The sequence below is a fragment of the Neovison vison genome, chromosome 4 (genome assembly GCF_020171115.1).
Source record: "Neovison vison isolate M4711 chromosome 4, ASM_NN_V1, whole genome shotgun sequence".
In the NCBI taxonomy this organism is placed as follows: domain Eukaryota; kingdom Metazoa; phylum Chordata; class Mammalia; order Carnivora; family Mustelidae; genus Neogale; species Neogale vison.
In genome coordinates this window covers 190,119,546-190,132,855 of record NC_058094.1, presented here as the reverse complement: position 1 = coordinate 190,132,855, position 13,310 = coordinate 190,119,546, and the positions used below count along the sequence as shown (strand labels likewise).

At 38.0% G+C, this 13,310-nt stretch overlaps 1 protein-coding gene across 3 annotated transcripts in view; it reads left to right on the top strand.

Moving 5' to 3' along the window:
• KIAA0895 (KIAA0895 ortholog) overlaps positions 1–13,310 on the top strand; it is a 76,827-nt gene that overhangs the window by 6,344 nt on the left and 57,173 nt on the right. For 2 of the 3 annotated variants that reach the window (XM_044246370.1, XM_044246369.1), the window contains exon 1: positions 10,493–10,775. In XM_044246370.1, coding sequence (XP_044102305.1) covers positions 10,751–10,775 — 25 coding nt within the window. In that variant the 5' untranslated portion in view covers positions 10,493–10,750. Of the gene's footprint in view, positions 1–969; positions 1,040–10,492; positions 10,776–13,310 lie in introns of those variants that run through there. The other variant, XM_044246372.1, reaches the window with a different exon arrangement.

Here is a 13,310-nt window from a genome sequence, read left to right as displayed (position 1 = left end):
TTTATAGCTGTAACTTAGCACCTTCTGGGAACATAAGTTCAGTAGATGTTTGTTGAATGAATGAGTATAAAATAAGCATTATTCCTATTTTAGAGATGGGGAAACCAAGATACAAAGAGACTAAGTGATCAGACCATCACCTAACAATTTGAATCAAATCTGCCTGACTTTAAATCCTAGATTATACTTTTGACATTTCAATTAAGTAATTTATTTGGACCACCAAAGACACAATAATGATGTAAATATGCCCTCGAGCTACATCTAAAGGCCAGAAAAATGACAACCATGCTTTTCTCTTGGAATTGCTTTCTTAAAAAAAAGTTCTTTTTTAACTGTTGCAAAGAAATGTATGCTGAAATCACATGATTATTAGTAGTTAGACTGTGCCCTTTGGCTTAAATGATGTTATCAGAACTGTCTTCCCTGTGTTTTGTTTTTTTTTTTTTTTAGATTTATTTATTTATTTATTTGACAGACAGAGATCACAAGTAGGCAGAGAGGCAGAGAGAGAGAGGAGGAAGCAGGCTCCCCACTGAGCAGAGAGCCCGATGCGGGACTCGATCCCGGGACCCCGAGATCATGACCTGAGCCGAAGGCAGCGGCTTAACCCACTGAGCCACCCAGGCACCCTGTTTTTTAAATGGAAATCACAACCTCTCAAGTTATTTAGGTAAAGACCACAGTTTATTACATTAACTTAAGAATAGAATCAAGGCTATGTAGATTAAAGGTGACACTTACAAATGAGTATTTGCTGCTTCTGAGATCCTTACTTTTCAAAAAAGGAAATAATCTTTCACAGATAAAATTAATGGAGGGCTAAAAACACAAGAATTTGAAAGCATTTACTCTATAAAGACACTCCAGATGTTATGTATTTACAGTTAATTTTTCAAAATACATTCATACTAATTCTCATTTCATTCACAAAATAATATAATGATGTCAATATTCTTATTTTTATAGGGAGAGAAAAGTCCAAGGTCTAACAACAAGGCAGTGGCAAGGAGGATTAAAGTCAAGTTCTCTACCTCAGGTTATCTGGCTGAAAGGCCACTTCTTTTACATATTTATTATAATGAAGAAATAAGAACCATCAAAGAATGTCTTATACATGTTATGGAAAAGGCTGTTTTATTTATTACTATCTTTGCTATTAATGGTCCCTAGCATCACATTTTAATGCTTCTTAGCATCAGATTTTTTTCTTTTCTAATTTAATCAATGAAAACGTTTCATATTCCAAAGTGAAGGAAAACAAATTGTGCTTTCTGAACGTATTGTACTGTTCTTAAAACCCGATGTAACAACAGTCATACTATTTTCAAAATTTATGCAGTTTTAATCTCCTTTTTACTTTCTCAAGTGGTGAGGAAAGGTATTAAGAGAATTCATAATTAAAGGACTACAGCAAATCCTTTCATAAAGAGGAACAATTCTTTTATTTACTTTTTACACTAGAATTTATATATTGATAACTTTACCTTTTCATACCTAGATTTTTTAATGCTATATTCACAGAGCCTATTTTTAGATGTTTAAAATTATCCATATTAAAGAAAGGCAGTTCTTAAATATTACAGAGTATCAGAAGCCTATGTTTCTTAAACATCAAAGTCTCTCTATTGGATATCAAAAATAAAATCTTCTTAAAATGGATGTCAGAAGAAGATTCATTGTACCCCACTGATGTCTGTCATGAACTTCTTTATCTTCCAAACACTTCAAAAATTTCTCTTCACATACTACTTTTAGACAGGGGCTCTTCTACTCTCTTATTAATGCTCCCCAATTTTGGCATTTGTGACATCCACCTTCACTCTCTACTTCCATGCTTTTCGAAGTCAGGCACCATCCTGGTCTTTCTCAGACCATTCAGGCCTGACATGTAACAGGCCATTGAGAAATGTTTGCTGATAAAACATTTGGAAACAATCATCTCTTCCACCCTGACCTCATCATTCCTCAAACCTTCCAACTAGACTGATGTCCTCCTGTCTTCTGCTCAGCCATCACATGTATGGCCATACTTGGTTGCTAATTGATACTTGGAAGACTCCATGTCTAAAATTTCAAACTCCCAAACTGGCCTCCTGATTGTAATCTCAAATCCTTATCTCTTCTCCACTGCTGCTTACTCTTGCTAACCCTGCAAGCCCTGCAACCCTAACCTTCAATATATTCTCCTTTCCTAATTTTTTTTATTAACATAAAATGTATTATTAGCCCCAGGGGTACAGGTCTATGGATCATCAGGCTTACACACTTCACAGCACTCACCATAGCACATACCCTCCCCAATGTCCATAACCCTACCACCATCTCCATACTCCCTTCCCCACTGGCAACTCTCAGTTTGTTTTGTGAGATTAAAAGTCTCTTATGGTTTGTCTCCTTTCCTAATTTTTCATCAAATTAAAAATGTTTTAGCCCATGCTGTGATTAGCCCTGATCTCCCACCTTGCCCTTTTCTATGAGGCCACATGCTAAGTAGTTCAATCTATTGTGAAAAGGAGGCTAAGAGAAAAGGGAGTTTAAAAAAAAAATTAAGAGCTGGTAAGGAACACCTAATTCAGCCCCTTAAAATAGTACATGAGGAAACAAGAAGATTATGACTAAGATTTTCAGAACTTGTTATTGGCCCTTTCCAGGTCTCTTCCCCAAACACTGCCCAACTCCTTTATGTCTTACCTGTTTCCTACCCAACCAATCCCAAGAGAAACCATTTCAATATCATTTTCCTTGGGCCCAAGACCTTGCTGCTTTTAACTTCCCAATTTCTAACCTTCTATTTTTTTCTATTTTTCTTGGCTTGCTAAACATTGAGCCAATTCCATTTCAAATTTATCCCAACTAACTGGATGTTTCATGTTGCTCAGAATCCTCTCATTCTTATCTGTTTAAAGCCCTATCAAATTCTCTTATCAGTTTCCCATCTCACTCTCTTACTCTCAGCAAATGAGTTTACTACTAATTTTGCTTAACATTTAATGCCAAGGAAAGTGACTCCAAGAATAGACAGCTCTCAATCATTTGCTATTTCCTGAACATACCCTGCTCTGCTACATCCATGGCTTTCTCACCTTGATCCTGCTATTGAAATGCCCTCACAGCACCTTTGGATATATCTATATGAGGCTGGTTGAATCTTATGTCTTGGAAGATTCCCCACCTAGTTCATTTTCCACTTCAGTACTCAATTTGCACTACTTTATTTTGATATGATTTCAGACTTACAGAAAAGTTGCAAAAGTTTTATACATATACACATAGAGAAAAGTGGAATTCCAAGATGCTTTTAACCAGATTCATAATATATTAACATTTTATTACATTTGTTTTTTTCTCATTCCCTTTCTCTCTCTCTCCCTCTCTCCCTTTCTCTGTACATGCACATACACAGATATACATATTTACATATATATGTGCATAATCTAAAGTATTTAGGGGTAAAAGGGCATCATGTCTGACCTCTAATCTTGTCAGAAAAAAACACATGTATACACACATATAGTTGTATAGTTATGTATATATTACTCTGCGTGTGTGTGTGTATTGTATATTTTATATATATATACATATTATTATATATACAAAATACATTTATATATACATATACATAATATATACTTATTATTAAATATGTATATTTGAGAAAAGAACTTTGTTGGCTCCTTTTCCTCTGTTCCATTACTAAATGACTAAAAACTCTAAATTCTACCCTGACCTCTTCTGTCTACCTATACACACTCCCCTGCGTGATTTCATTAGTCCCACTGACTTAAAATACTATCCTTATACTGATGGCTCCCAGATTTATTTCTTTAACATGATCTCTTTCCTGAGCTCTGAACTCTAATATCCTATTTGAAATACTGACGTGGACTTCTAACTGGCATATTAAACTTAACATAACCAAAATAGAATTCCCCACTCAACATGTTTTTGCCTCATCTTTTTCATTTCCATACATAATACTACTATCCGCTCAGTTGCTCAAGCCAAAAACCCAGGAGTCATGTTCAATTCCTCCTTCTCCTCCTCCCCATATACTCAACCTACTGATCATCTCCTCCAAGTATATGCTGGGTCTTCTACTTCTTTGCTTCTTTTCAGCTCCTGTTCCACTCCAAGCCATTATCACCCTCACTTGGCCCACCATGAAGTCTCCTATCTGGTTTCCCCACTTCCATTCTCACCCTCTTACCCATTGTCTTCAGAACAGTCAGTGAGGATCTTTAAAAACAAATAAGCCATATTATGTCACTGCCCTGTTTAGAATCAACCAGTGGCTTCTGATTGCATTTTGAATAAAGTCCAAATTCCTTTTGCTGGTCCCTGCCTACCTCTGAGGTCTTTTCTCCTACCACTTCCCCAGCTCACTGGACTGCAATCATGCTGACCTTCATATAGTTCCAGGATCATGTCAGGATCATTGCCATCTCAGGGCTTTTGCATTTACAATCCCCTCCACCTAGAATGCTTGTCTCCCCAAACCCTCTCCCCCTATCCCCCACCCAGCCAAATTTACTGTGGTTGACTCTTCAGATCTCAGCTCAAAAGTTTCTTTGTCAACGAGGCCTTTTCAGACCGGCCTAGGACAAGTCACCATCTAGCATTACTTCCCTGATTTACTATACTTCATAGCACCTATCTATAATTACACTTTGGTTAACTTGATTCTTGTTTGTTTCTCCCACTGTAATATATGTTCTAAGAGAACTGGGACTCTCACCACAGCATCCTTGATGTATGTACTCAAAGACTGGTTGATATGTATACATCATGTTTATGTATGTGTGTATGCACTATCAGGGTAGGTATCATATCTTCTTCATCATCTTTTGCTTTGTATATAAGAGGCACTTAACAAATCTGTGGAAGAAGTATACTAAAACACATCATGATTTTTGCAAAATATAATAAAGGCAGGCAGTTTTTTTATCTGATTAAAAAATATCCTTCCTCCCCTAGTCATTTACAACAAACAACCTATCAAAAAAAAAATCAGTGTTTTTCAGGATTTTTGTGCTGTTCTATTTTCATTGAGGTGAAAAGGCAGAGGAGGTTTCACATAGCGTTCTTTGATTTGTCTCCCACTTAATGCTTTTCATTCTCCTGAAAAAGACATACTGAAAACATTCCATTCTTTCAATACAGACACCCTGAAAGCATTCAAAAGTCACTCGAAATTTTTTTCAAAAGCCACAGAAACCAACTATTCCTTGGATTTTTTTTCCTTTTATGAGTCAAAAAACATTGTTCACAGCTTGCCCTGAGGTTTCTGTTAATGTTTGTTAGAATGAGGTGTTCTGATTAGAGTTCCTCTGTTCTTATACAATGGCAGTCTGCTGCAGATGAATTTTCCTCAACTCATATATTTTCAAAGACATAGAATTGCTTCCAATAAACAGGAAGTAAAGAATATTTTATAGAAACTTCAACCCCCCAAACTTTTAAATTCTTATGTAAAATTTAAGTGAATATTATTTTATTTTTTTGTAAAGATTTTTTATTTATTTATATGGCAGACAGAGATCACAAGCAGGCAGAGAGGCAGGCAGAGAGAGAGGAGGAAGCAAGCTCCCCGCTAAGCAGAGAGCCCGATGCGGGGCAGTTCGATTGCATGACACTGGGATCGTGACCTGGGCTGAAGGCAGAGGTTTTAATCCACTGAGCCACCCAGGCGCCCCTAAGTGAATATTATTTTAATTGTTCTAATTTCTTTTAGTTACTGAGATAACTTCTTAAGAAATTAAACTTTTTCTCAGTTTCAAGCATAATGTATATTTGATCGGCCCTCAACAATATGAAACTTTTCTGTAGAAGATGAAATACTGTAATTATTTGTCTTTCCACTAACATTAGCAATACTTATTAATTAGCAGCCTTCTCAAGTCTTCCCCATCTCTCTCTTCCTTTTTCTTAGTCTTTACTATACAACTCCCCCATTCATAGTAAATGATCAAATGTGTTTAAGTCTTTTAAAAGGAGGTCATTGGTCTGTTTTCTAAAACAAAAACAAAAATGATCCCTTCTTATTACAAAGATGTTTTGACTTTCTTTCAGAAACTCCATGGATCATGAAAAGTGTACATCATGTACATGGAATATACAGATTAACATAGGAGTTAAACAAAAAAAGTTACTGATAAAATAAGAAAAATATAAGCTCTTTTCCATAATATAAAAATCCCACCATACAGAAAAGAATTTCTATAAAAATTCCCATTTTTCTATCATTTTTAATATGTAAAATTGAATGGAAGTCATCATTAAAGATATTCAGTAATCAAAATGATCTGCAATATAATATTGGCGGTGTATGTAAAAATGACTATAAAAGTAAAATGAAATATAACATAGTAGGATAACTATAATGGCATCCTTAGCTACTGTTGGAAAACCTAAGTTTAGAAAAACTTTAAAAAGAGGGGAAGTGCATCCTTTTTTTTTTTTTTTTTTAAAGATTTTATTTATTTATTTGACAGAGAGAGATTACAAGTAGGCAGAGAGGCAGGCAGAGAGAGAGGAGAAAGCAGGCTCCCTGCTGAGCAGAGAGCCCGATGCGGGACTCGATCCCAGGACCCTGAGATCATGACCTGAGCTGAAGGCAGCAGCTTAACCCAGTGAGCCACCCAGGTGCCCGGGGAAGTGCATCCTTAAAGATAAATATAAATTATTAAAATCAGTTTTATGAAAATGGAGTAGTAATTGATAATCACATCAATTCTTTTGTCTCAATATTAATGGTTTATATAGAAAAGGATATAAAGAAAAGTTTCTCAGAAAGATGGAATTGTTCATTGTTCTGGTGGATATGTAAAAACAATGCTGACTCAAAAGCAGCCAAGTGGACAGCTGCAGATGCTGTACCCAATGGAAATACTAAGCAGGCATAGCACAAATCAATAATTAACAAAGCAGATGTACAAAGCTTGATGAGGATGAATAATTGCATAGGCAGGAATGGTAAAAGGAGCTGATAACAGTACAAGTTTTGTAAGAAATTAGATAAACTCTTTGTATTCACAAATTTGTTAACAAGAGTACTTCAATGCCTAATAATACACAAAGAATATGCATCTTTTCAAAACGCTTTGATTAAATTGATATGCACCTTTAATATCACTTATCACTAAAGATTATTTAGAAATCAAAATTAGGGGCACCTGAGTGGCTCAGTGGGTTAAAGCCTCTGCCTTCGCTCAGGTCATGATCTCTTTTTTTTTTCTTTAAAAAAAGAAATCAAAATTATCCACAAGGAAATATTGGTAGAGTGACCATAAAAACAATTTTTTAAAAGATTTTTATTTATTTGACAGACAGAGATCACAAGTAGGCAGAGAGGCAGGCAGAGAGAGAGAGGGAGAAGCAGACTCCCTGCTGAGCAGAGAGCCCGATGAGGGGCTTGATCCCAGGATCCTGGGATCATGACCTGAGCCGAAGGCAGAGGTCTCAACCCACTGAGCCACCCAGCACCCCATAAAACAATTTTAAAAGTAAAGAATGAAATAATGTTCTAGATGCACCTAACTACAGGGGTGCCAAATTGTGTATTTTTGGAATTCTTAAGTTTAATGGTCTGTTGAGGGAGGTAAACATTTAGGGCACATTCTTTTCTAAATTTAGTGTGTATGTGTGTATAAACCCTTTCCTAACTAGTCAGTAAGTTTCTTGAGGATAAGTATCATGTTTTATAATGTACTCTAAAAGTACTAAGCCCAATACCTTATGTGCAAGTACATACATTTTGTTTTCTTCAGAATGTAATGAAAATGGACAGTATGATTAAGTATGCTTCAGTAAAAACATTGAAAGTAAATTCTTTATATAAATGCTAAATATATGACTTATAAACATCTTTTAGGAGTCTTTTTTTGAGAACTAACAATTCTTAAATTGCAGTGACTTTAAAAATTAGAAATTTGGAGTGGTAATAGATGCATTTTTATAGCAAACTTGGAAAGCAGGTTTCAGAGTTTTAGTTAAATAAGGAAGATAGATATATATTCATTTATAGCCTTTTATTTTCCATGGGACATATGTTGCAGGAGTAACTGCCCTTATGAATGCAAAGATTAATTGCTCAAAATATCAAGCGCTCTAACCTGAAGATTCTTTCTTTACATCCCATTTTATATCATTCTATTTTCTTTGAGTTATCATTGAAAATGCATACTTTCTATTGTCTACTTAGTCATTAATTTACAAATATTTATTGAGTACCTACTATGTGCCAGGCACGGGACGCCTGGGTGGCTCAGTTCGTTGAGCAGCTGCCTTCGGCTCAAGTCATGATCCCAGCATCCTGGGATCGAGTCCCACATCGGGCTCCTTGCTGGGTTGGGAGCCTGCTTCTCCCTCTGCCTCTGCCTGCCATTCTGTCTGCCTGTGCTTGCTCTCTCTCCCTCTCTCTCTCTTTGATAAATAAACTATGTGCCAGGCACTATTATAGATGTTGGGATACAGCAGTGAACAAGCAAAAATCACTTCACTTATGGAAGTTTTATTTGAAGGCTGGAGACAATCAAGATAAATCAGTAAAATATTTGATTAAATTAGTGTTCAGTACTAAGGGGAAAAATGAAACAGAGAAGTAGGGTAGGAGATCTGAGAAATAAGTAGAATTTTAAATTGAATGGCCAGGAAAGGCCTCCCTGAGAAGTGATGTTTGGATCAAGTCCTGAAAGAGGTGAAGGAGCTAGTCCTTTGGCTGTCTGGGGAAGAGCATTCCAGGTTGCTGGAATCCTAAGTTACAAAGGCCTTGAGGTGAAACAGTGCTTGACATTGTTCAGAAATATCAAGGAGACCAATGTGTTTGGAAGAGACCAGGGCAGAGAGCGGGGAGACATGACATCAAAGGGATGACAGGAGACTAGGTCATAAAGGATGTCATAGGTAAGAATGGAAGCCATTGAAGTGTTTTGCACTGAAGAGTGACATCTGATTTTTCAACAGGATCACACAGGCTACTGAATTTTGAGAATAAATTTAAGAAGGCAAGGGTGGAAATATGGAGATCATTTAGGCTATAGCTATAATCCAACAAGAGATGGTGGCTGGAAATAGAATGCTGGCAGTGATGATATGAGTAGTGGCTGGATTCTGGATATATTTTGAAGATGGTATTCACAGGAGTTTGAGAGAGAATATGATGTAAGGTCATCTACTATTTGTGATAGTTAAATTTCCACTGTTCCCTCCTAACTGATCGCAAAGTTACAAATCCTCACACGTTTTCTGTCATTCCTAGATTATGTTAATATAACTTTTGTTCCTGAGTTTGAAAATATATTTCTGTGTCCTGTCTCAACCTTGAGGAAGGGTAATGAGAAAATTTGACAGTGCCAAGACATTTGACAGTGCCAACACCATATTATGAGCTCATCCTAAACTGGAAGCTCGGAAGACTTAGTTCATTTACCTTATGTCCTCCAGGCTCGTCTTAGAACCTTGCACACATCAGGCTCTAAAAATATGTTGAATGGTATAGTCTCTATACCATATATTTTCCACGGAATAACAAACTGAAAACAACATCCAGCGGTATCAGTTGCACAATCATAAATTAAAATGCGTATTTTAGGGGCGCCTGGGTGGCTCAGTGGGTTAAAGCCTCTGCCTTTGGCTCGGGTCATGGTCCCAGGGTCTTGGGATCGAGCCCCGCATCGGGCTCTCTGCTCCGCGGGGAGCCTGCTTCCTCCTCTCTCTGCCTGCCTCTCTGCTTACTTGTGATTTCTCTCTATCAAATAAATAAATAAAATCTTTAAAAAAAAATGCGTATTTTAGTGGCGCCTGGGTGGATCTGTACGCCAAGCGCTAGCCTTCTGCTCAGCTCAGGTCATGATCCCAGAGTTCTGGATGAAGCCTACCTGGGGCTCTCTGCTCACCGGGGAGCCGGCTTCTCCCTCTCATTCTTCCTCAATGCGCTCTCTCGCTCTCTCTCAAATAAATAAAATCTTAAAAAAAATAAAATTTCGTGTTTTAGTATTAAGGCTATTAAGCTGAAATATTCAATTGATAAATGTATTCCAGTTTCCTCCAATAATGAAGATACTATCAACACCTTTCAACCTAAAGTTGTTTTAGTTTTCCCAACCTTTTAACCAAAGGGTGGAGGAGATTGGTTTTGCAATTCACAGCGGGAGCTGTCATGTCACACTCTCTCTTGTGAAGCTGCTGCAGTGTTAAATCCTCGAATACGGTACAGACGTCTTGTAGAAATTATTCGACAAAATGCGGGTTTCCAGAGGCGGAAGCCCCAAGCCTCTCCCTGGGCCCAGCCCCAACAGACCCCTGAGGCACGGGCCTGCACTGTGCACGCCGGGAGTTGTAGTTTTCCCTCCCTTCTCTAACTTCCTTTCGACTCGGGCCGCCAGCGCGCTAGCGCCCCAAGCGGTGCGCAGACTCAGCGAAGCGCGGCGCGCGCGAACGGCGAGGAGCGTTTCCTAGCAACGGGGGCGCGGCAACGTCACGGCAGCGGGTTCTCAACGCAGCTGCCCACTGTAGAACCGCTGTGTGTACCTTCCGGCACCTGCGGGCTGGTGGGAGCGCTTTCCACAGCCGTGTTCGAACGTTCTTCGTCTGTCCTTATCCGCTTTATCCTGCCTCAAGTCGCGGAGAGCAGCCTTCCGCCGTGACCCACCTCTGAGGCCCGGGCCACAAGCTAGAGGCGGTCTGTCCGGTTCCCGCTGGTCCCCCGTGCCGGTGGAGCCAGCTAGCCGCCCGCGGCCTCAGCGGGACGATGCTGGAGTCCATTCGCGTGACGGGTGAGTGCAGAGAAGGTCGGGCCCCTGGGCTGGCAGGGGTGGCCAGCGTACTCCGAGCCGGTGGCGGCGGGTGTGGGGCGACGAGAGGCCCCCACTGCCCGGAGGCCGAGGTAACGGTAGGATGTGGGCTCCGCGCGGGGCGCGGGCACTCAACCTGGCGCCAGGAACAGTGCGCGGCGCGGTGGAGGCGCTCGGAAAATGCGCGGAGCGCAGACAGGAAAAGGGTCCCCTTTCCTTTTGTCGCTTTTTATCAGTAAGCGCGTGCCAGAAATAAATTATGATATACACATTACTGGCCCTACAAATGTGCTGTCTAAATATTTGAAAGCGTATTAGGTATTATAGGGTATTGGCGTCTAATTTTCTAGAATGTTCAGAAAAATCAGAGCTAAGCAAAAGAACACATTCCTGTATGAGTGTTTACTGTGTTTATTTCTCTATATGCTTAAGTCAGTGAGAACGTTTTGAGTTGGTATTAGTAGTAGTCGCTGTAGAGTATATATTATACCAGCCTGAAGAAATGGGTGTTCAGACCCCAGGTTATGTCTTTTATTAAAAAAAGGAAAAAATGGATGGATGTTAACCATTTAAATATTATCTTACGTGTGAGAAAGCTTTTCTTGACCATTATCCTGGCATTTATTCCTGTATCAACATTTCTGCAAGACCGGGTTCATGGTAATCCAGTATCATGACGAAAAACAACAGAGTAAAGGCAGTATCCTCAAGCTAGTGTCAAAAAAAGGCCGGAATTTTTTACTAACAGGTATTGCACTACCAAACAGACCTTTTTTTTTTTTTTCTATCAGTTTTTAAATTCTAAACTGAATTCTTTTCCAATGAAAATACTTGTGGTCTTAATTTTATGGTGTTTTATGTCCTGCTTGGTTTTTTAAAATAGGGAGCTGATCTCGTACTTTAATCTCATCCTTATTTATGTTGATAGGAAGCACAAGACCTAAAATCTAAGAAGCAACTTAAATTAGCATTAGAGTTTTTTAAAATATAATTTGATGTAGACACTATTTTTTCATCTTAAATTACAATGAAAAAATTGAAAGGTACTTAAAAATACCATACCTTCTTTTCGTTTTGGAGCAGGGTCTCTCAGCTTTGGCACTATTAACATTGAATTAATGGGTAATCCTTTGCTGTGGAGGACTGTCCTGTGCACTGTGGGATGTTTAGCAGTATCCCTGGTCTCTACTCATTAGATGCCAGTAGCAAGCCCCCCACCCCACACACAGTTGTGACAACCAAAAAATGTCACCAGACGTTGTCAAGTGTTCCCTAGATGGCAAAATTACTTCCCTCCCCATTTGAAAACCACTGCCTTGAAGAAAGATATAGTTTGATTCTGTCAAAGTGAAGATTTTTAGGCAACAGTTTAGAAATAATATCAATTAAAATAATTTTCTCAAAACCAATCATTGTAGAAAGAGAATACGCTTATGATAATAATAGTATTAGAAAGTGGGTATCCTGAACAACCAGCAGCAAAAGAAAGTGGATCTCCTCCTTTTCAGTAGGTGGAGTTGGAAGTTTAAGGAGAGGTGCTTTATGAAATAGTAGACTCTTTTCCTCTTGTCTCAACTCCGTTTCTGTAATTTAGCAACAAAAATCAACTCTGCATGTTGCATACCCTGAGATAATTTCGCAGTGAGTTTCTATAGTTCAGTAAGAGTTAAAATCGCCATTGAGGCATTTAGAAATAAAGTTAATATTTTAATATAAATATAATATATTATACTTAATATAATATATAATATAATTAAAAGTAATTGGTCAGGTGGTTTTTCAAAATAGTTTATTTCTTTTTTATAGTACTTAACTAGATAAGTGAAGTTTCAGAACGGTATGACAAGCAGTTTCACTAATATACTAGAAAGCCCAATTTGGACAGCTAGAAACTTTGTGAAGAGAATATAGCTGAAAAACATGCCCCCCTTTTCCCTTGCTATCCTCTCACTACTCCTTGGTACCTAAGAAGCCCATGTTCTTCTGATGGTTTCTAATCTCAGGAGTGAAGCAATTAAATATTTCTGAAATCTCTTCCTGTATAATATCTTTTGACTTAATAGTCACAATTTCATATAATCTAAATATAATGTCCTAGTAGAACTGCTGACTGGGGAATTAAAATAAGATGTCTATGCTATGTGTGCTGTTTGAAATGGAATCAAATCAGAAAATTTTTGTTTGCCTTCTCATACCTTTTTAAAGATAGTTAATTATACTAAAGCCACTAAAATGTTGATACTAGAATGTAGAAGTAATTGCTTACTGTTAAATTTACCTTGGAATTCCAAATGTAAAGATTCTAAATATTTTCCCATTTATATTATTCTATGGAGTATTTCTGTAAGAGCTGAATATAATATTGAATATAACCATACTGGTAGTTAACACAGGCTGCTTACTACAGCTGGCACTGTTCTTAGCACTTCACATATATTAGCATTTTTAATCTTCACACCAATACTATGAAATATGTAGTAGTATTACCCTGTTTATGGGTAAGGAAACTACAGCACA